General features: G+C 42.0%; 1 protein-coding gene across 1 annotated transcript in view; it reads right to left on the bottom strand.

The window, feature by feature from the left end:
* Positions 1–3,580, bottom strand: part of LOC148505874 (extracellular calcium-sensing receptor-like) — a 49,414-nt gene extending 45,834 nt beyond the window's left edge. Inside the window, exon 1 of the mRNA XM_088447595.1 lies at positions 3,335–3,580. Coding sequence (XP_088303721.1) covers positions 3,335–3,553 — 219 coding nt within the window. The 5' untranslated portion in view covers positions 3,554–3,580. The remainder of the gene's footprint in view (positions 1–3,334) is intronic.
* Between the last annotated feature and the right edge of the window lie 20,751 nt (positions 3,581–24,331).

The following is a 24,331-nucleotide window of genomic DNA, read 5'->3' as shown; positions in this document are numbered from 1 at the left end:
GTTAAGTTGTTAAGAGGATACCAAAAAATATTTAGATTTTTGTTCATCCTGCTGCTGTCTTTAATGAATGAAACTGAAGCTCGTTTTGCATGCCCCTTGCCCATCCCTCTCACCACCCTTCTCCAAATTTCAGCATCTTGTTCACAGTGACAATTTGAAGCTTTTAAGAGGGGGCTGCTTGCTTTCCTTTCAGATACTCTATATCCAATGCACCACCTAAACTGGATGGTTTGAGCATTTGGTCTATAGCAGTGATTCCCAACCACGGTCCTCAAGGCACACTAACAGTCCTGGTTTTAGTGATATCCATGTTTCAACACAGGTGGTTAAATCAAAATAATTGAAGTACTAATTGAGTCACCTGTGCTCAAGTGTGGCTATCCTTAATACATGGAATGTTAGTGTGCCTTGAGGACTGTTGCTGGGAACCCCTGGTCTATAGGTAGAGGGCCTAATTCAAAGTTGGACACTATACCAATGTTTTGCAGTTGAGTTATTATCAGCGTCTGCCCGTGAATCTGTGTCGTATGGCGCATGCTTCAGGGTGCATTATCGTAGTCGCTCGCAGTGTCTATTTACTTGCAGTGTGATTGACAATAAGGGTAAATTCACTAAGATCCATGTTTGTCCCGATTTGCATTTTCGGGTGATAATATCACTTTTTTGCAAATCGGGAGTTTACTATCACTAAAGTCAGATGATTTCTTCATTTTTTCAGGTTGAAATGGGGTGGTTTAATGCCGCAAATTCGTCCGTTTTGAACAATAGAAATTATATCACCATCGGCCCAAATCGGAAGTACTTTTCACTTTTTTAATAAAAATCAGCAATTTACCATTATTCATTTTGCTAAAGTCGCCCGTTTTACACTCAAATCAGGGACTCAATAGAAGTTTTAAATGCACCACTTCCTGAGCTGCGAGTTGTCATTCAACATACACAAATCACTGTGATTCGTGTATGTTTGTGAATGGCAGGTGTGTTCTAAGGGTTAATTAAAGAAAAAAATTATGTGACCCCCCAAAAAAGGCTAACCAGCCCAAGACTTGACAGACTGTCCTGGTACCTAAAGTTATGGGGAACAAAACGTGTATGGTTCCACCATAAATTAGGTACCAGTACCAGGCTGCAGGGGCAGTCCTGGTTTTAATTATAGGTGGAAAACAATTGCGTAGGTGTCCCTCTATAATTAAAACCAGCACTGGAACCCTTTCTAGTGGGGGGCTGATGCCACAGCCAAGAGAGCCCTTTCACTGGGCCCCCAGCCACAGCAGCAGTCCTGAAAGCTAGTCAGCCCAGGCCAGGGATCCCTGGGTAGTTGGGGACTTCCCAATGAAGGGGTTCCCCTCTCCAGGGCACCCCTGGTCTAGGCTGATAGCCCGGGGCTATCCCCACCACTCTAGGGTGGTGGGTGATGGGTTGATAGTGTATGTAGTGTGTTAACAACATTGTCTTTACAGTGGAACTACAGGTACCAGCAAGCCTCCCCCACATGCTGTTACTTGGAGAACCACAAGTACTAGCATGTGGGGCACTAAGGGCCTGCTGGTACCTGTATTTCACCTGTAAAGAAATGTGTAATAAAAACACACAACACACACACCATGAAAGTACAGGTTTATTTCATACATACTGTGATAGAAGCACTGGAGAAGTCTGGGATGGTATATATGTGTGTCCCAGATTCCTATCATATGTGTTTTAAAAACCCCAAGAAAAGTCTGTTATGCCAAACAGACCAGAAGTGTCGGCTTTTGGTAAAAGCTGGATAATGGGTCCTAGGGGTGTGGATGTGAGAAGAGAAGGGAGGGCTCCATCCACAGGCCATTCCAGGTGTTGGGCCTTTCAGTCTGAGAGCAGGCTGATTAGTAGTTGCAAAAACAAAAACAAAATAAAAAAAAAATGGCAGCTGCTCAATCAATCTGGTAGTACTTTTTTCAGGTGCATGAAAGGGAGGGGTCATACCAAGTAGAAAAGGGAGGGGGGTTTAACCCCCTATTGTTCCTCAGCACACTGAATTATACTAGCAACAATATATGAAAACTTAATGGTAATAGAATTTCAGAGATATTGGTTGCATGCATTTGCAAATACATGGGAAGCTGCTTGGCCTCGTCATGGCTTCTCTGTCACTAGCAGTCCCTAACACTAAAAGGTTCACGTCTGGGGCACAGAGCACCCCAAAACTACATCCAGCCCAGACCCCCCCCAGGGCATCACACGAAAAATGGAAAAAGAGTGGCAGGGCAGTGTAAAGTATAGATGTGTGCAAGTAATTATTAAGTGCTGAAAGAGTTAAAATATATGTGAAAAATTACATGAATAATAAACAAACATAAAAGGTGATGTGAAAAGTAACTATGTGTATTAAGTGGTGATGCCTTGAGGAGGCCCTGCCAGAACAGCCTCAGGGGCCCTACGCCCAAACGCTCACCCCAAATGTAATGTATGCCAATTAAAGCCTCATAATAAAGGCACATATATATTTTGCCAAATGTAAGGCCTCATGATAAAGGCACATACATAAATGCATCTGAATTGAGAGCCAGCTTACCGGGGAGTCACCCCTGGGAACTCCAACTAGCACTACTAGAACCAACATTCCCTGCTAATGCTGGCTCATTCATGCATCTCATAACCACAAACAAAAAAATGGCAGCTGGAGTGGAGTGTTGCATGTAAGTAATTATTGGACGCTACAAGCAAACTAATATTTAATATAGAAGGTTTGTTTTCCAATATTTAATTCAACCACTATTGCTGACATCTATGGACAACTTAAAAGTGCTTTCTAATTACTTACAGTATCATTCTGTTACAATACACTTTATACACTTTATGTGGAGGCTGGTGACGCGATTCACGCTGAAGCGTGTCATTTTGGCCCGCCCACTGCTTCACAATGCTGGTAATATCGCCATTGTGTAGCGGGGGCGGGGCCAACATGTCTTGCCCCACCCACAAATGCTGGATAAGCTTTCCTGGCCATGCCCCCCTGCTAAAAGTGTAGTTGTCGCTCATATCAATCAATCATATTCTACTAATTATCATCTAGAAAGTGCTAGATAAATGATAAGTAGAATCTGATTGGTTGCTATAGGCAACATCTCCACTTCTAAAAAACCGCACTAGTAACTATAGCCCCTGGTGTCTCTGCTAAAGTTCTCCTGGATTACAGGTACATGCCATAGACATTCATGAGTAACCAAAGCCAAACGCTCCCTTCCCCCTTTCTAGTATTTCTCATTACTTGTTATAGCGTTATTTGGCATTTATTTATAATAGTTGGGAGCATTTATTTGTTATTAAGTACATGTTGTTCAAAACTTCTTACCTGTGGGAATCTAAAACCCCCCAAAACATGAGCCAAGATTATTGAGTTTGCTGAAAGGATGGATCCAATAACTGCAGTGAAAGTTTGTCTAGAATTACAATCATTGTTGTAGGTGATTGGAGTGAACTCATTTAGGAATTGTAGTGCTCCTTGCAATTCATAATGTGGTACGTTACACGTGTCAAACATCTGGAACCCTAGTGTTAAATTTGAGAGCATACTGGCATCCCTGTTGATCTCTTCAATGCTGAACATTATGATGTGAATAAATTGATAGTAGTCCAAACTGAACCTTTAGGATTGATAAAAGATGATATGAAATACTGTACATTTTGCTTTGTGTTTTAATTTAATATATATCACATTAAACTGTTTGAAACAATACTTTTGCTTACAGAAATAAACATAGTGCTCAAAGATAATATAACTTTTGGGGTATACAGTAAACTGTGGCTATTCAACTGCTCAACCTGTGTGTGGGATCTCCTCCAGCTGGTGTGTGGGAACTCCGCCAGCAGGTGTGTGGAAACACCTCCAGTAGATGTTTGCGAGCTCCTCCAGCAGCTGTGTGGGAGCTTCTCCAGCAGGTGTGTAGGAGCTCCTCCAGCAAGTGTGTGGGAGCTCCTCCAGCAGGTGTGTAGGAGCTCCTCCAGCAGGTGTGTGTGAGCTTCTCCAGCAGGTGTGTGGGAGCAACTCCAGCAGGTGTGTGGGAGCTTCTCCAGCAGGTGTGTAGGAGCTCCTCCAGCAGGTGTGTGGGAGCTACTCCAGCAGGTGTGTGGGAGCACCTCCAGCAGGTGCGTGGGAGCTCCTTCAGCAGGTGTGTGGAAGCAACAATAAGTGTCTCACCTGAAAGTCCAACCTAACTTTCAACGAAAACCTCCCAATTAATTAAAGTGGCAAATTATTGGCAGTCATTTATTATCATTCAGTACTCAATGGCAGCCCTAACTAAAGTTTTTTTTCTGCTATAAGGAAATGTCTTAAGAGTGATAGAGCCCCTTATGCACCCCTCAAACAATAGGAATAGCTAATGCAGCCTATTGTACTTGAGCAGTTCATGGAAATGGTTATTTGGATGATGCATGACTTTTAAAACAAGAGGATATATCTAACCCTCTAGACCAGGCATGTCAAACTCAAAATCCTGGGCCGAATATTAGGGTCTAACAGTGTGTGGGCTGCAAGAAAAGAAAAAGTAATATAATAATGCTCCTGATCCCCCTCAATAGTATGCTCCAGACCCCATCCATACATGACATAATATAATAATATGCTCCAGACACCACCCTCAATAATATGCTCCAGACCCCATCCCAACATGACATAATATAATAATATGCTGCAGACACCCCCTCAATAATATACTCCAGTCCAGAACCCATCTCCACATGACATAATATAATAATATACTCCAGTCCAGAACCCATCTCCACATGACATAATATAATAATATGCTCCAGTCCAGAACCCATCTCCACATGACATAATATAATAAAATGCTCCAGTCCAGAACCCATCTCCACATGACATAATATAATAATATGCTCCAGTCCAGAACCCATCTCCACATGCCATAATATAATAATATGCTCCAGATACCCCCCGCAATAATATGCTCCAGACCCCATCCTCACATTACATATTAATATAATATACTTCAGACCCCCCCTTGTAATAATACGCTCCACAAACACCAGCCCCACTCCCCCAGTAATGATATGCTCCAGAACCCCTCTCCACAAAATTATATACATGCTCACCTCCCCACACACATGTGCACTGAACAAGTCTGTGCCCCCCCCATGTCTAGGCCTCACCATTCCCCAGCCCCTGACTACCAGCCTCAATATTCCTTAGACCATCTCTAAGCTTCACCATTCCCCAGATTCACCTGCCATGTCGGCAGCACCAACCCCCCCCCCTGCCTTTACACTAGTCAGGCAGAGAGATTTATTAAAGTGTAAATTTACTTACTGTAACACTACTGTAATACAGTCAGAATTGGTGGTATGGCGCTGGCTCCAGTTCTTGACTTCTATCTGTGTAGGGCTGCAGGCTGCTACTGTGTGTGCAGGGAAGGCTGCAGACAGGCTGGAGAAAGGCCCCCGGATGAGATGGAGGCGGAACCATCAGTGGTGACTGATGGCTCCGCAAAGGCTTATGGGAGGAGCTTCTGCGGGTGGGCATGCGCAGCAGCTCCCCTGTCAGCCATGTTTATTTTAACTAGTAACACTAGGCCAGCTGAGCAGAGTAAATAAGTGGGTGGGGAACCAGGCTGGGCCATTTAACAATTGTAGTTGGGCTCACACTGTTGGGCCACACAAAGTGTTTATTTGGGCCACATGCATGAATTATAAAAGCAACAGCAAATCGGCTGTCAGAAAAGAAAACTTCAAGATCACATTGTCACAGAAGGGGTCACTGGCGCAACTACCATAGGTGCAGGGGGTGCGGCTGCTATGGTGCCAAGCTGCCTCTGGTGCCACGCCCTTCCCCTGAACATGTGGTAATGGATAGTTCCCCTTCACTTCCATAAATATACCCCTCTGTCATCATCAGGAGTAAGCCGATCATGTGATCAGACCATGTGACTATCTCGCATTACAGCCAAACTCCCTGACTCCTGCTGTAGCTGCAAGTAGCATGGTATATTGTTTCTGGGCTAAGGGCCTGATTCAGAGATGTACGTGAACCCGATGGTTAGTGCACATCTCTGATGGTGGGAGGACTGCGCATGTGCAGGAGGTTTCCGGGAGGGACGTGGCCAGAGTCTGCAGACTTCCTGGACTTTCAAGCTGCCAGTACCTGGCCAGGCTTCGGGAAGCTTTAGCTGGCCTATAGATCATCACGAACAATCGCAACCCCCCATGATCACAATTGTTCCGATAGTGACCCCAGTGCAGCCTCCTGGTAGGTAACCCACAGCTTTAGCAACCGACCAGGATGATGGTCACGATGGTCAAGACCATCGCGACCATCGGGGCTTGAGACGAGACCCTAAGGTTGGGTCTCGGCAACTGCAAGCCCCAGGGAGCTTCCTCCTCTGATCGAGCAGGAAGCTCCCCACTGACATCACTGCTGATGTCAGTGTGGCCGCCCACAAAACGGCAGGCATTCCTTAAGGACTGCCTCCATTTGTGAAACCACCCCCCCGCCCCGCCTACAAAACAGGGCGAGATGTCGATCAACATCGACAGCCGGCCCTTTTGTAGTGAGCTCCAGAGCGAGAGAAATTCTCTCTCGCTCCAGGGCTTGCGCACGCGCAGTGCGGCCGCTGTGCGTGTGCAGGGCATAAACATCGACCCGGTTGCGAGCGCTCAGCGCTTGTGACCGGGTCTGAATGAGGACCAATGTTCCTAATGAATGTATCAATACATGGTTGTATTATTTCAACCTCATTAAGAAAATATGCCGTTTATTGGATTTGCTAGAGATGTATTAAATATCAAATAGACAGTGTAGCACAACTGTCGTTATAAACAAGGAAATGAAGATTGATCTTTTACCTCCTACTTCCCACGGAGGGGACGACCGGAATGGAGAATTGTGAGCGTCTCTTGTTCCTAAATAGCTGTCTGTCAATATACACATTATTCTTGTATCCAGTTAAGGGGATGAGCAACAGATATGTTAGAGATGTTTAGAGGGCTCTGAGATAATTGTGTATAGATATATAGATTCTCAGATACATGCTAGTCCTTACCATTTTCGTATCTAGTTTAGTTATAGTAATTTTATATTTAGTTAGCTATAATAATTATATACCATAGTATTGTCATTTGTAGTTAGTATCAATTTTTATATGTTTGGTTTTGTCTTGTCTAAATAAGCCATCCTTCTTAGAAAAATATTATTAAAAATTCTCATAAATATTAAATATTATTTTTTAGTTATACCTATTAGATATTTTTTCTATATGCATATGTATCAATGCACCTATCAAATATGTCTAGAACTGCGATAGAATTAGATCTATTGAATTTTCACCGTATCTGATCGGGTGATTATTATTTATTTATAAACAGTTCTTTTTTGTGACATGCTAATTGCTATCTGTGCATGCTATTTATTTATTAAAATCGTAACAGTTATTTAAAACCTTTTTATATTTGTATATGTGCCTACATTTAAATTGTATATGTCTGCTCCGTGGTACACCCTAAACTCAGTGCTGCTATCTGATTCAAAGCCACACAGGTGTTTTACATTGCAATCATCTGTCTACGTATTTAAGGAGGATTTACCTCCAGCTGCCACATCCCTCTGAAAAAATACCAAATACGGAGGTTGAGCGTCCCGTTACCCGCACCTGTCAGCACACTCCCCGCCATCAGACGGAGACTGGGAGCGGAGACTTTGGCTACTTTCCAGCTAAACATTCTCCTGCAGGAGACAGCTATTTAGGAACAAGAGACGCTCACAGTTCTCCATTCTGGTCGTCCCCTCCATGGGAAGTAGGAGGTAAAAGATCAATCCTCTTTTCCTTGTTTATACCGACAGCTGTGCTACACTGTCTATTTGATATTTAATACATCTTTGGCAAATCCAATGAACGGCATATTTCCTTAATGAGGTTGAAATAATACAACCATGTATTGATACATTCATTTGGAACATTGGCCCTCATTCAGAGCCGTTCGCTATTTGCGGTCGTTCGTTTAAAAACAAGGGGTGGCTATTCAAATGATCCGTACGCACATTGCAGTCTGTTCACACCTCTAAGTCTGAACGAACGAGCAAAACATACGCTCGTTTATTTGTTAAAAATGCCTCCTGGCCGCACGCATCCTACGTCATGTCCGCTATTTATTAGATTAATCGAGTACATCGACCAGCGTATGAACTGCTCGCTATTCTTGTGGTTGGTGTTTGCTACCACAAATTTGCGAGCAGTTCTGGCTCTAAAATAACCCAGTGACGTGGTCAATGACGCTGCTGTTTTAAATATACACACCCATAAAACGCCCGTTTTGACCTTTAAGCACGCCTGCGTTCGGATCTCCACTCCCCATTTTCAAGCACCTTCCCCTGTTACCACCCACATACGCCTCATTCTGTCACTCAAAATAGCAGGCACTCGCTATATAGCGTACAAACGATTTTCGGCCGCACTGACTGGTTCGCGCATGCGTACTAAAAAGCGTACGCATGCGCAGATGTGCAAACATCGCTCGGAACGAGCGTACTGCCGCTAACGAGCGGCTCTGAATGAGGGCCATTGTGTCTAAAACGGAGCTACCTACATTTTTAATATCAACAAATGTTTTTTATTTTTTCACACTGTGGATCTATATATTCATATTAACATTTTTAGATTAAAGATCCCAATGCAACTTGTGCAAAGGAACTTTCAGAAATTAAAGGATTTCTCTTATTAATTCCCTTCTGTTGTGGAAACTCAATTTACATTATATGTTTTATAAATATTTTATATATTATCTGTGTATAATATGTTTTTGATGATTATGTTTATTTTTATTTATGGTGTATGTCTATATGCTTTTTAGGACCACAAGGGTCAGGACAACATGTTAAATAAATATTGTTTATTTATCTTCAAATGTTTGGGGCACATTTCAAATTATTTATACATATACGCTTCTACTACGCTGTCTATATATCTTTTAATTTAATGCATCCTCGGTAGCAGTGCTGGGATCACTGAAATGCAGCACGGAGGTGTGTGACACCTCCTTCGGCATTTGCTTTTTAAATGGATGGAGTTGCACAGTGTGCGACTCTGCATTTCCGTCCATCTCTGAATCAGGTCCTTAGTGTTCAGGTTGCTTGTGCTTGATGGATACACAACCCCCGTAGAGTAAGGTAAGAAACTGTGTGTCATGTGGCAAAGCAGGCTTCTGACAGAGGAGCAGATCATGGAGATGCCAGGGCAGTGGAAGCAGACTGCTTGTGGAGGCAAATCAGGGAAATGATGGTGGGCAATTGGGCACACCGAGGGAGCATGTGGGCAAATAGGCTACTTGGGTGGGCAGTGGTAAGAAAAATATATATATATATGAGTTCAGCGCATACTTTGTATCTATATTGTTAATAATAATGAATGATTCAAATTGTATATATGTATATATGTCAATTTATTCACAATATAAATAATTTCAATCTATAAAAACAACTTTGTAGAATTTAAAACCCCATGCAACCTAATACTGGTATTATAACAATACAACACGAACATATATAAGTGAATTTTATTCCAGTCCAAATCCAAAATAGATCAGAGCATCGGTGGAACACGTTATACGTTTTACTTCCCCTTTCTCTATATGGATTGGTGTCTCTTAATTTAAATGTCCAACATATATATAAATGACAAAGGTAAAATGCCGTATGCAGCCTTGAATAAGGTGATCTTCTGTTGTAAAAGTGCAACGTGCAGTGGGAGGTTATCAGTCTCTGTTCTAACTGAACAACTGGTCCCCCTAGTCCATTTTCTCTCCCGTTCAGGGCTGGTATATATGTGCGGTGCAAAAGTGCAATGTGCTGGAATTGCACTAACCTGTGTGATGCAAGTCCCTCGTGACTGCCGCGGATGGTTAGCCGGTTCTCTCTCGTCAGCTTGGGGTTCCGAATGGCTATGTGTCTGCCGGCAGACTGTTCTGTATGGCCGTGATGGTATAGCACAATCTCCAATGGGATTCCAATCGGTGGAATCTGTAATCTACGCATTTCGCCTGGCGTGGCTTCCTCAGGATAAACAGATGGTTGATTGGCTAGCCTGGTTCCCTTCTTACAGTGCTGTGGAGTTTCTCACAATTGCCCTCTTGATGCCAAAATGGTGTATTTATTTCCGCCCTTAGTTAGTCTTTAGAGAGGTTTTGTATTTTCTATTTAGGAGTTCACCAATAGTCCACTAGTATTACACATATGCACAATACATAAAACAAGTAAAATATAATAAAACTAGTTTAAAAAAAGTATATTAATCATTTCTTACCTTATTTCAAATTAAAATTATTTTAAAAGGAACAGGGGGGATATATTACTGAATACCTAAGGTTTAGGAATACATACTGTATAATTGAAACAAAGATAAAAGCATATGATTTAAAGCATATGTATCGGAAATATTTTTTGAATAAAAAGAAGAGAGATATTGGAAAGTGTTATATGTTTCTACTTATTACCAGACATAGTTCTTAGGGGATGGGAAAAAGGGGTATTCAAAATTAATCTTAAAAACGGAGCAAGTTCTAGGTCTATATTTAATCCTTTGGGATTAAGAGTACCTAATTCAAAAATATTTTTTGTTTCCTCTTTAGTGAGGATATCTTCATATTCCCACCTCTCCATGGTACCTTTATTTTCTTTAATCCTATGAAACATAATTTATTTGGATCACTATCATGTTTTTCCATAAAATGTGCTCATTGACTTCCCTCAGAATTATGCTTCTATTTGCCTGTGGAAATTGGGTAACCAGACAGGGTTTTAGACAGAAAATACATGATGAACATCACCTTCGAGCATTACTGATGCTCAAATCCAATGGTTGGTAAATACTGGACTTTTTGACAGTAATATGATGGCAATGTCTACCGGAATACAATAGACAGCAAAATTGATTCTTAGGAATTATCCCAAGGTCTCAATTACAGTTAGGTAAAACGAACAGCAAAGGTTATAAATCCGCCTTTGGCTAGACAATGTCTCAATGCTAGTGGTGCACATGCTGCAATGGTGTTTTTGCAGGGCTGGCTCTTGGGTTGTTCGACCAGTGCTGTTGAACAGGGGCGCACCCCTGCCCAACATCCCAATTTCAGCAGGACAGCACTGTCCCACTGTTCCACCCATTGGCCAAAGAGTCCTGCCGGTGGTCTGCTCAGGAGGTTGGGAACCCCCATTAGTTGCAGGGGTGCCGGTCCCCGTAGCAGCTGAATGGATGCAGCATGCATGTGTGCGGCATCCATTCAGTGCTGGGAGAATCCTAGCTAGTGATGAAGTGCTGGGCATGCCCCCAGTCTGACGTTACAAGGGAGGCGTGCCATGTGGCCACACACCCAAATAACGTCACATAATGGGCATGGTCTATGGTAATTAGGCCATGCCCCATCTTCATTCGCGTGCGGCTTTGCCACGTGCGACTTCAGAGTGCAAGGCATCTTTCTGTCACAGGGCACGTCTACCCCTGGAGCCGGCCCTGTGTTTTTGGATGCAGCACAAATGCTCTCTGCCATTACTGTACAACAGAACTCAATTACTTAACTACAATTTAGAGTTGAACTAGGATGCACCCCATGCCCATAATGCCTGCAAGTTTTTCTATTTGCCCTTCAGCAGCATAACATGATTTTGCCTATAGCTTTCTAAAGGGATTTACTCTTAGCTATAACTTAGGTTCTATAATTACATCAGTAATATTTACTTACATTGTACACAAGGTCTTTGGTGGTCTCACATTAAATGCAAGTTTTTGGTAAATTTTGTCAGCATGAAGGCCTAATAATACTCCGATCATGATATCTCCAGGCTGTTTTATGCCCTGTAGTACTGTCAGAGGGGGAAGTCCACATCTCTGATCCATGGAAGAGACTAAAATGATGCAAAAGATGAAATTCAGACCCACAGTGTAAGTACGGTCCATGATGTATGAATCAGTCTGTATATCATCTGTAAGCAGAAAATACAAATCGTTATTATTATTATTATTATTATTATTATTATTATTATTATCATCTTTTATATATTAAGTGCCATAAAATTCCACAAAGCTGTATACAGCACAAAGTACCAGGGACTACAAACAATGTTGTTCTGAGAGGTGTATCTGGTCAGAAAGAGGGAGGCCAAGAGGATGATCAGATGTGCAGAGGCACAGGCTGAAGAGAAAATGGCCCAGTCAGTAAGTAAAGGGGCCAAAACTTTTTTAAGTATGTAAATTAAAGAAGAAAATCAAATTATGGAATAATAAGAAAGAAGACAGACAGTGCAAGTCTTTTGGAGGGAGACAAGACCATAGCAGATCATTTTAATGGTTATTTTTGCTCGGTATTCACTACAGAAGGAGAGGGAAAAGGGCTACAGTTAAGTTGCAAGGATGAACATGAGGTAGATAAAGGTATACTTACAGAGGAAAAGGTCCTAACAGAACTGACAAAACTGAAAGTGGATAAATCAATGGGGCCAGATGGGATACACCCAATGATACCAAAAGAGCTTAAAGGGGTCCTGATAACAACCAGTCTCTAGCTATAGGAGTAATTCCAGAGGACTGGAAAAACAAACTTTGTCCTTCTGCACAAAAATGGAAGCATGGAAAAGGCAATTAACTACCAACCAGTGAGCCTTACATCAGTAGTAGGGAAAGCAATGGAATCACTATCAAAAGAAAGACTTGTAGAACATCTCAAATACAACAATTTACAGGATCCCAAAATGCATCAGTTTACTAGGGAGAGATTATGTCAAACCTATCTTATTGATTTTTTTGACTGAGTGACTAAAGTAATAGACTGGGGGGGATAGATATAGCTTATCTAGACTTTAGTAAGGCTTTTGTCACTGTACCACATCACAGACTGATGAATAAACTTGAAAACTTGGGACTGGATTCGAAGATAGTTAAATGGATAAGAACTTGGTTGCAGAATAGAGAAAAGAGAGTTGTAGTAAATTGAGTGAAGTCTCCGGAGGGAATTGTGACAAGTGGAGTACCTCAGGGATCTGTACTTGGACCAGTGCTTTTTAATATCTTTGTTGGTGACATTGCAAATGGAATAAAAGGGAATCTATGTCTTTTTGCAAATGACACAACAATAGGCAACAGGGAAAATATACCTGGAAAGATAAAACAAATTATACAGGATCTAGTTAGACTAGAGGAATGGTCAAGAATGTGGCAACTACAGTTTAATGCTAAAAATGCTAAATTATGCAGTTGGTCTTCAAGAACCCAAAAGCTAAATATAGTATTGACGGTACTCTAATGGAAACTACAGAGGATGAAGGGATCTGGTAGTCACTTTTTCCGGTGAGCTAAAGGCAGGTAAGCAGTGTAACAAAGCAATGAGAAAGGCAAGTCAGATGCTTGGTTGCATAAGGAAGTTAATCAGTAGCAGAAAGAAAGAAGTGATAATACCACTGTATAGGTCCTTGGTATGTCCTCATATAGAATACTGTGCTCAGTTCTGGAGGCCATATCTCCAGAAGGATATAAATACATTAGAGACTGTACAAAAAAGGGCAAATAAAATGGTGCAAGGTCTACACCACAAAACGTACCAGGATAGACTAAGAAATCTCAATATGTATAATCTGGAACAGATAAAGTAAAGGGGAGACATGATAGAAACTTTCATATATATCATGGGCTTTAACAAAGAGCAGAAGGGAGACATTCTTCAAAAGAAGAAAAGTACTAAAACACGAGGATCTGTACTGACACTGGAGGGAGGTAGGTTCAAAGGAAATTTCAGGAAAAATTTCTTCACAGAAAGTGTAGTAGATATGTGGAATAGTCTCTCATTAGAGGTAATAGAGGCTAAGACAGTAGAAAAATATAAACATGCTTGGGATAGGCATAAGAATATCCTTACAAAGAACTGAGGATTACATGGGTTGAGGTTACCTAAAGGTAAAACAGGGCCGACGAGATGGGCCAAGTGGTTCTTGTCTGCCGTCAAATTCTATATTTCAAATATTAATTAGGAGTCAAACTATTTCTCTCAGATATTTCCTGTTATTTGGTGCAGTAGCCAACCCAGTAATGGAGAGGGTGTAGGAGTGAGGTGTTGTGAAAGTGATGAGTATAGATGAGGGTGTATGATGGATGTATAGTGACAGTGATGTGTATAGATGAGGGTGTATGATGGATGTATAGTGACAGTGATGTGTATAGACGAGGGTGTATGATGGAGGTGTAGTGACAGTGATGTGTATAGATGTTGTGTATGATGGAGATGTAGTGACAGTGATGTGTATAGATGAGGGTGTATGATGGAGGTGTAGTGACAGTGATGTGTATAGATGAGGATGTATGATGGAGGTGTAGTGACAGTGATGTGTATAGATGAGGATGTATGATGGAGGTGTAGTGACAGTGATGTGTATAGATGAGGGTGTATGATGGAGGTGTAGTGACACTGATGTGTATAGATGAAGGTGTATGATGGAGGTGTAGTGACAGTGATGTGTATAGATGAGGGTGTAGGATGGAGGTGTAGTGACAGTGATGTGTATAGATGAGGGTGTAGGATGGAGGTGTAGTGACAATGATGTGTATAGATGAGGGTGTAGGATGGAGGTGTAGTGACAGTGATGTGTATAGATGAGGGTGTAGGAAGGAGGTGTAGTGACAGTGATGTGTATAGATGAGGGTGTATGATGGAGGTGTAGTGATAGTAATGGGTATAGATGAGGTGTATGATCCAGGTGTAGTGACAGTGATATGTATAGATGAGGGTGTATGATGGAGGTGTAGTGACAGTGATGTGTATAGATGAGGGTGTATGATGGAGGTGTGGTGACAGTGATGTGTATAGATGAGGGTGTATGATGGAGGTGTAGTGACAGTGATGTGTATAGATGAGGTGTATGATGGAGGTATAGTGACAGTGATGTGTATAGATGAGGGTGTATGATGGAGGTGTAGTGACAGTGATGTGTATAGATGAGGTGTATGATGGAGGTGTATTGACAGTGATGTGTATAGATGAGGGTGTATGATGGAGGTGTAGTGACAGTGATGTGTATAGATGAGGGTTTATGATGGAGGTGTAGTGACAGTGATGTGTATAGATGAGGTTGTATGATAGAGGTGTAGTGACAGTGATGTGTATAGATGAGGGTGTATGATGGAGATGTAGTGACAGTGATGTGTATAGATGAGGTGTATGATGGAGATGTAGTGACAGTAATGTGTATAGATGTGGGTGTATGATGGAGGTGTAGTGACAGTGATGTGTATAGATGAGGGTATATGATGGAGGTGTAGTGACAGTGATATGTATAGATGAGGGTGTATGATGTAGGTGTAGTGACAGTGATGTGTATAAATGAGGGTGTATGATGGAGGTGTAGTGACAGTGATGTGTATAGATGAGGGTGTATGATGGAGATGTAGTGACAGTTATGTGTATAGATGAGGGTGTATGATGGAGGTGTAGTGACAGTGATATGTATAGATGAGGGTGTATGATGGAGGTATAGTGACAGTGATGTGTATAGATGAGTGTGTATGATGGAGGTGTAGTGACAGTGATGTGTATAGATGAGGGTGTATGATGGAGATGTATAGACAGTAGGTGAAGGTGTATGATGGAGGTGTAGTGACAGTAGATAATGTGTGTACTGTATGTGAGACTGTGTGATGAAGGTACATTGATCACTGTTATGACATTACTATATGTAAGTTAGTTATAATAATATTATAATAGATTACTTATACTTACATTGGACAAGTCTCTCTATTTCTCCCTCACTGCTATCACCCAGCTTTATAGAGATAACTATAATTATATGTAATGACCTGAATTAATACGTAAATGGCTGTGTTCATTCTATTTATAGTAATATTCCCTTTTCGCAATGAGTTATGTTTATTTCATTCTCAAAGGCCAATTTGCAGATGTGATCTGTGGTCATTATAGTTCAGGGAAAAAAAATTCACACATAATTACGCAGATGTGATTTCCATGTGGTGGGTAGTGAGAATACGTATCCTGATAAACACGGCTCTGTAACTGACTTATTACAATTATAACTATCAGAAATTCTAAAAAAAAAAATATTATATAACAATAAGTGAAAAGTAAGAAAGTACCTTATCAGCAGAAGGAAATTAATTATTATTAATGTTACGATGAGTCATGTAATGTTTCACAGTATAAAAGTGGGAAAGCTGGAATCTCTGTACCTGTATGGGAAGTGGGACCCCCGCAGCCTCTCCTGCTCCTGGCTGACTCAGCATTTCCTCTTCACTGTGGCCGCTGCTACTGACCCCTCCCCCACTGCTGCTACTTCTCCCTCTCCCTTGGCTGTTTTCTTCTTGGCCCAGCCTCTCCCCGCCGGCTTGTGGTTGCCGGACTGGCTGCTGCTCACAGTGTCACCCAGAGAGAGGGGCCCAGGTTCTCGGAGGCAGCTGTATTTTGAATTTGGTGCCAGCCGCGAGTTATTCGGAGATCGCAGACCGACAGCCAATCAGGAGCCGCCGCTGTGTCCTCTCCTGATAGGCTGCTGGTCTGAGAGCTACCATTGGCTCGCAGTCAGCACCACTTTCGAAACTCCCCCAGTGCTTAACCAGTGTCCACTTCACTGTCAGATGGGCCCCCTTTCTGTCAGGGCCAGGGATTCTAGTCCCGGAAGTCCCCCCCTGATGGCGGCCCTGTCTGTATGATTTCTCGACATTCATAAAAGTGGAGGAAATCTCCAATGCTGACTTTCTCTATTTCAAATTAATCATCTCAACCTACAATACTTCCCTCTCCCACTCTAAACAGTCATATATCCCAACTATTACCTCCTCCTAGTCATTCAACCCCTGTCATCTCTTCCCTCCTCTGCCTCCCTCCTCCTCACTTTCTGCCCTTGACTTTGCCATTCACATCACATCTAATATTGAATACATGTCACAGACTTGAGGGTAAGATCTGAGTTAGGACCCATGGACTGGCCTGATAAGAATAGGAAATCAGGTGAGCATATCAAATGATTACTCATAGATCGGGGATGGATACCAACATGGAAAATACCCCATGGTCATCAGGGAGGTTGGTGACTACCGGAACCCCCTCTCAGCTAGTACCTGTAACTATTTTAGAGGAACCCAACCAAAGCTATGACACTCAGGACTGTTCAGGTAGAACTAATAGTTTAGAACTCAGGAACTAGGCAGGAGCCAACTCTTATAGCCATTGGCCCACCTGGAATCCACTGACAGTGGTAAAACTCGACTACCAGTGCTGGGTGCCTGGAGCCTAAACTCTCAGAGAGGGATGCATATCCAGTACTCAACCTCCAGAACCCAGAGTCAGCCACACCACTGGAAACACAGCACAAACCACGACTAACCTCTCAGTGAGAGGACCGTGAGGACATCAACCATCATCGATGGTCACACCAATGATTTGATGAGCAGAGAGTCACAGAGGCAATCTTGGAGCAGTCAAGACCAGAATAGAACTGGAGATGAAGTGGAACTCTCAAAGCTGCAACACAGGCTGAAGTATCTAATACAGGATCAGTTGACTTGAACCCACAAAAGAGCAGGCGAGTTGTTAACAAAAAATTAGCTTGAAATCACAAATGGAAACACACTGAAGACTTGGAACTTGGAAGCACTATTATAGTCAATGTTAGTAAATGGATAGTTCAGACTACTCCAGGAATATGTTTCAATAAATGTAAAATTAAGGCACAATAGCCAAGACCAATTGCACTAATCAGCTGAGAGTAAAAACAAGCAGCTCCCATACGATAATCTGGATCATTATCCATTCAAAACTACTAATTAGTAAATATATTGTGCCAGGACTGGGGACTCTGGACTTCTCTGGAGAGATCTATATACCTGTTCTCTGATAGCTCGGAAGGTTTAGAGTACAGAGGGATGTATGTAACACTTCCTCATAGATGTAAAAGGTAATGGATGTTAAGCGGCATAACAGAACTGGAAGGAAAGGCGCACTGGGATAAGACACTGGGACTTGTACTGGATCGTATAAACTGGGAATGGACTGTAACTGGAATGTAACACACACTGGAACCAGAGTGGGACTGGACTACAGCACAACTGGAGCCATAATGGGACCGGACTATAGCATAACTGGAACCGGAGTGTAATCAGACTTTAGCACAACTGGAGCTGGAGTGGATTGGACGCACAACTGTAGCTGGAGTGGAATAACCACTGGAGTAGTCCAGTGAACCATAGACAACTAGCCTGAGAGCTGGAGCCTTGGATGTCTAACAGCGATGAAGCTCAGGCACTGAATGCTGCCAGTGAAAGGTATTTATACCCTGCTTCTCAACATAGCGGTGCCCAGTGTCCAGAGCAGATGGGAACGCCGCCAGTGCTTTGGGCTCCTGAGACCACCACCACACTGGAAGCCTATCAACAGCACACTCTGAGAGCATCCAGGCCTTGACCACAACCAGGACAGAGCAGCACGACCCCAAGAGTAAGGGCGATTCCTGACATATTGTTTTTAATACAAAAATGTAACACTTAAAAGTACTGTATCAAGCAAAAAATTATTTCATTACATATCATTGCAATTAATAATGTACACAAGCATTAATAAAAACACAAACATTCATACAAAATATTATGCTGCTCAGGTATATTACCTTAAGGCCACAATTAAGTGATAATAAAATCGTCCCACATATAGCAATGTTACTAGTATGACCAGCATAAGATAAGATTCATCCTATGATTTCCCTTGAACTCCCCGAAGCTCCATTGCCCTGCCATACGTTTCAGTGCATAGTTCACACACATTTTACATACGATCTGTTGTACAATACTCTTCCCTATATGACGGATCGTGCCTCAAATAAAAACATGCGATCATGCGATTGGGTGGCCTTAAATTTAAATAGAGGGATGGGCTTCACTGGGGGTATAAATAGCAGCAGCCATTTTAGCTCTGCACACTTCTGTTTGCTCTGTGATTAATGAGGTTTGGTTTTTACCCTGCTGAACTCTCTACATTGCTAGCTACTGTGCATTGCTTTGTACTGCCTAGCTTTACAAAGTGCTTTTTTCCTGCTCTATTTCCTGTGGTCTATCCTGCTTTTTTGTGGTGATGGAACCCAGCCGTTATAGAGCTCTGCTGTCCCATGCTGTGGTCAAGCTGTTGCAGCCAGTTCCAGTGCAGGAAAGTAATGATGTACTCAAAAAAGGTGCAGATGTACAGATGAATCAGTATAATCCTTGCATCTACATGCCATAAGGCACGAGACGCTCTATGTATCAAAGACGCTTCGACAAGAGTAGCGTACCCTAGTTTTTTTTTAAATTTTGCTTCGTAAATGCATTGCAGAATCAAAAAAAAAATACTCAGTGTACCAGAGATGCTATGATGCTAATTGAACAACGCAATAATTAGTTTTACACGTATAAAGTCACCGATTAAGCGCCACTCAACTTGGCATGAGGAAAGCTGCAGCTTTTTCTATTGGAACCACTTTTGCACAGATTCAGACACAGATGTACCAATGCGGCAAATCACAGTGGGCTGCGTACACTATCAATGCATTTTTGTAGCTTCCAGTAGTTTTATTTATGTGAATAAGATGCACATTTTAAGCGAAAAGCCACTCGGCACGCCCAAATCCCTGGTGGGGCTATTTGGTGCAAATGAAGTCACAGCATAAAGAGAACACATCAGTACATCACATAGGAGATATCTATCAACATAAAACTTATCATCCAATCCTAAAGGCTGTAAACCTGAGAGAATTGTGATGAACAGGCATCAATCTTCTCCACCTATGGCCTTTGACTAAATACAGGCAACTGGTAAGAAACCCTACATAATACTCAAGGCAGCATTAACAGAAATCTAATCTGGGTACTATCCAATACTTCCTTAAATTGTAGGAACTTCCTTTATACAGAAGACATGAATAAAAGGTACAAAATACTTATCATCTCTTGAAGGCCAGGATAACACATTTGTTGGTAAATTGGGATATGCAATGTTGATTTAACCTTTGCGTTTTTAATTCTGTTCCAAAATCTTGAATTTTTGCTGTAATTCGAAACGTAATGCAGATAAAGTAATTTGGTTTTTATTTTTGGATTAGGGAGAGAAAGTTACCTTAGGGGTCCAAATTTTGTGGTGATCCTTTAATAAAGACCCATGATCCTTCAAATAAACTGAATAAAAAAGCTGTGATTAGTAAATAGTTTAATTAATTGAAAAATCAATATTTTGGAAACTAACAGACAGTCGAGATATTTGGCAGAACTAGTTTTTTTAACATCCTCTCGTTATTTTTATTTTTTTTAAATCTGAGATTGGTGGTGTACATTTTTTTTTTTGGGGTGATCTGATATGGAATGACCCCAGGTTATATCTGCAGGCATGTACTTGTTATTTTGTCATCTAGGTCTAGTGTGGTCAATAAAAGATTATCGTGTTACATTTTAATGTTTTTTTGTTTTATTGTACTATTTCTCTTTATTGACACCTTATTGAGCTCTTATAATAAAAACAGGTTAACGAAGTGCCATATTGTTTAATATTTTTCATATAAGTTTTCACTGTGAGGACAGGGAAGAGCTGAGAACTGATCCAAGTATGGCCATCCTATTTGGAAAAAAGAATTACCGATTGGTGTACCTGTCTATTACAACAGGATTATGAATGACATAAATCAGCATCCAATCTCTCCACAATGCACATTTGCTGTCATTTCATATGTGCAAAGATAATGGGAGTTGTGTGATGGGGTGGGCGAGTACGGCTGAAGACAACACTTAGCTGTCCCTGGAGTCGACAAGGGACATCCTGTCATATGTGGGCCAGGACGCTGGCGCTCGTCAGGCAGTGAGGTTGCGGGATTTTACAGCATGGTGGAAGTTGAATCTGGTGAGTGATAGTGAAGTGTAAAGTATAGATATGTAAAGATAAATCAATAAGTGTTAATTTAAAGAGAGAGTTAAAATTACATAAATAATAGACAAACAAATATAAAAGTGATGAAAAAATATCTATGTGAATTAAGTGGTGATGCCCTGAAAAAGGCCCAGCCAGAGCAACTCCGGGGGCCCCACGCCCAAACGCTCACCCCAAAATAATTGTTGCTACCTAATAGTAGCACCCACTCTGGGTCATGTAATTACAAATTAATGTACTGCATGATAACAGCGCATGTATAAGCCGAGAGCTGACTCACCTAGGAGGTACCCCAGAAACCTTCAAATGGCACTAAACGAACCAGCACATCCTCCCAATGTTGGCTTCCTTCATGCCTCACCGAACTGCAAACAAAAAGTATGGTGGTCGCTCACATCAGCTTAATGACTTTGCACTGGTGCTTGTAAAGGGCGGGGATTACACTGAACTACAGAAAAAAAGGGATTTGCCCTCCAGCACACTGCAGCAATATCAGCAAAAATACTTGAATCCTGCATAATAATAGAAATTCAGAGGTATTAGTTACATAAATTTGCAAATATATGAATAAGCGCCAGGCCAATAATTTTCATGCGAATCCTTTTTTTTTCTGCTGATTGCTTGAGGGTCCGAAGACTAGTTTAACTTTAGCTCCTCCCCTCTACAACCCATGGTCCTCAGTACAACTTCAAAAGTAGCCCTAAACCAAGGGTGAATCACGTAGTAAAACTTACATATCAACCGTAACACAATCACGAACAAAGAACTGAGCGTAAGGGTGGGAACGCTGTGTCCCCCAGATGGATGGAAAAAAGGATTTAATGGTAAGTACAAAACTCCAATTTTCTCCTTCATCCGATCTGGGGGACACTGGACCATGGGGACATTCAAAATCCGCCACTAGGGAAGGGTACGCTCAGAAAAAGCTGAACGTAAGACTTTCCGACCAAAATTAGCATTCTTTAGATGCGAGCTCCGGAAAGCAAGAAAAAACATGGTGAACCTGCTAAGGAACATTCAACCTAACCGTCACTAGGCAAATGTCTTCTATTAAAAGGCCACAGCTCGCATAGAGGGAGCCTTACAGAATTGGAAAAAAAAAATCAGAATCCAGGCAGCATAATCTTGAATGATGGAAATCCTGATACATGCAGAAAACTATTCTAACTCTTCCCCTAGCCCTCCTTTACCGCAGCCTAACCCTCCCCTCTTGAATCCTGTTCCCCCCACAGCCTAACCCTTAACGTTCCGCAGCCTAACAGTAACCGTCTCCCCCCTAAGCCTAACCCTCCCCTCCTGCATCCTATTTCACCTAGCAGCCTAACCCTAACTGTTCCACAGCACAATTCCAACCCTCCTCTCTTACAGCCTAACCCTCCCCTCTTGTATCCTGTCCCCCCCACAGCCTAACCCTTAACATTACGCAGCCTAACACTATCCATCTCCCCCCGCAGCCTAACGCTCCCCTCCTGCAGCCTAACCCACCTCCTAGTGCCTAACCCTAAAGCTCAACGTTGGGATCACAGCCTTTGGGTTTTTTGGAGCTGGAATTCTGACCGCCGGCATTATGTGCACCAGGTTGCTGACTACATCCCAATTTTTCCCTACTTTTTACTTTATTTTCACTTTGGTTTCCAATCTACCTACTGTTAGATTCCACTCTCTATTAGGTAATAGCGCTCACAGCCATATTGCCTCTCCTCTTTTTAATATTTTGGAATGGAAATGATTCATATATCAGAGCCACGCACTATTGAAGCAGTTGCTACCACATGTTTTGACGCAGTACAACCACCTCTTTATGCTAATGCAAGGGCTGATGTCATTCATACAGTAAATGCCCACCAGCTGTGGTGCTAATCCGCCACTGTGTGTGTAGCAAAAAATCAGATTTTGCATCCATGGGCATAACTGCACATGATTGCATCAGCAAATCCATAACTTTCCCTTGTAAATGTCAATATATATGTGTCTCTCTGTAGGAAGATGTATCTGTATAATGTCATGCTAAAGTCTAATGTGAGGTGTCAAAACCCTTAGTTTTTAGTTCTTTGAAGCTGGGATGATTGTTAGAATGGCTTTCCTTCCTATAGCATCATAAACCTTGGTCAACTGCTAATATCTGTGGTTGTGGGTATTGAACACAAAGTACAGGGTCTGTTCATAGGGGGACCAGATCTATAGACTGTAGTCAGGATGTGCAGCTGGGCATCAAAAGAAACTTACTTTGACCTGTATAAGTGGTATCAGTTTGCTGTCCCACAACTTCAAACAAATTGGGTGAGCCAATCATTCACTCTCTGTGGGGAGGGTTAGTATCCCCCCAAAGGGGGATGAGGGGGAAATAGCTGGGCACATAGGGATAATATACAGGCTCACTGGTCAGAAGAGGTGATTCTCTGCTTGAGGCTGTTGACAAGACACAGGCCACCTGAATTCGTCATTGGAAAGGCTTCATCCCAAAGTGTTCAATCCGTTGCGATCTGAATGGTCTGTTTTCTCCCATTTTATTATTTTCTTTGGTGTACTCGAAATTATGATTAACTGTGTTTGTGACTTTATGTAACATCCTTATATCCTTTGTAATTTGTATACATAAGCTTTGAAGATATTTCTTGAATTAAACTAAACTAATTTTAGTTCTTGGAAACTATGTTTTTATGACCCAAACGCCTCATGTTTGGCATGTTACCTATGTTTAAATATTGATAATTTGTGTGTACAGGGGAGAGCAGAAGCTTGCCTTACGCTTAGCATTAAATTGGTCTCCTGCTGGTGGCAGATACCGGAGCTAATAACTACACGCGCTGAGGTACGGATGGAAGATCATGGCGGCGACTATCAGATTGTCGTATATGGGAAGAGAATTCACGGTGGTCCGCGACAGTGTGTATTAAGATGCACCAACACTCGCACCATCAAACATTGCACCAGCCCCATGGAGGTGCTGTTTAGCCATCTGAATATGGCCACCTAGTGCTGCTGCTGACCATGACACGCCCAAGTCTTTTTACCCCGTTACCTCACACAAATGCCTAATAAATCCCCAGCTCTTGTATCCAAATTCATTCTGTGGCTCCCAGCGGTAACCATTGGTATGTATGCACAGATGGATCACATCAGCCACTTGCGTGCGGCATAGACATTACCTCATACTCAGACCCATTACATGCATGGAAATGTATACAGTGATTACCCATATTTGGAGCTGTACAGTGTGCCCACCCCTCATCCATACACTCATGTTGATACCATCATCAATTTCTGTGCTGACTTTCACCAGTCTATACTTGGAACAAACTTTACATCTGCAGGCATATTTACTCATGTCCAAATCTCCATAGCCCACCTTTGTGTTGGCATACTGGCAATGAACTTTACTTCCAGTTGCCTGTAGAGATGCAACTGAAATTTG

This window comes from Taudactylus pleione, unplaced genomic scaffold (genome assembly GCF_031769625.1).
Source record: "Taudactylus pleione unplaced genomic scaffold, aTauple2 ptg000435l, whole genome shotgun sequence".
NCBI lineage: Eukaryota > Metazoa > Chordata > Amphibia > Anura > Myobatrachidae > Taudactylus > Taudactylus pleione.
The sequence above is the reverse complement of the archived record's forward strand: the minus strand, read 5'-3'. Positions and strand labels throughout refer to the sequence as shown.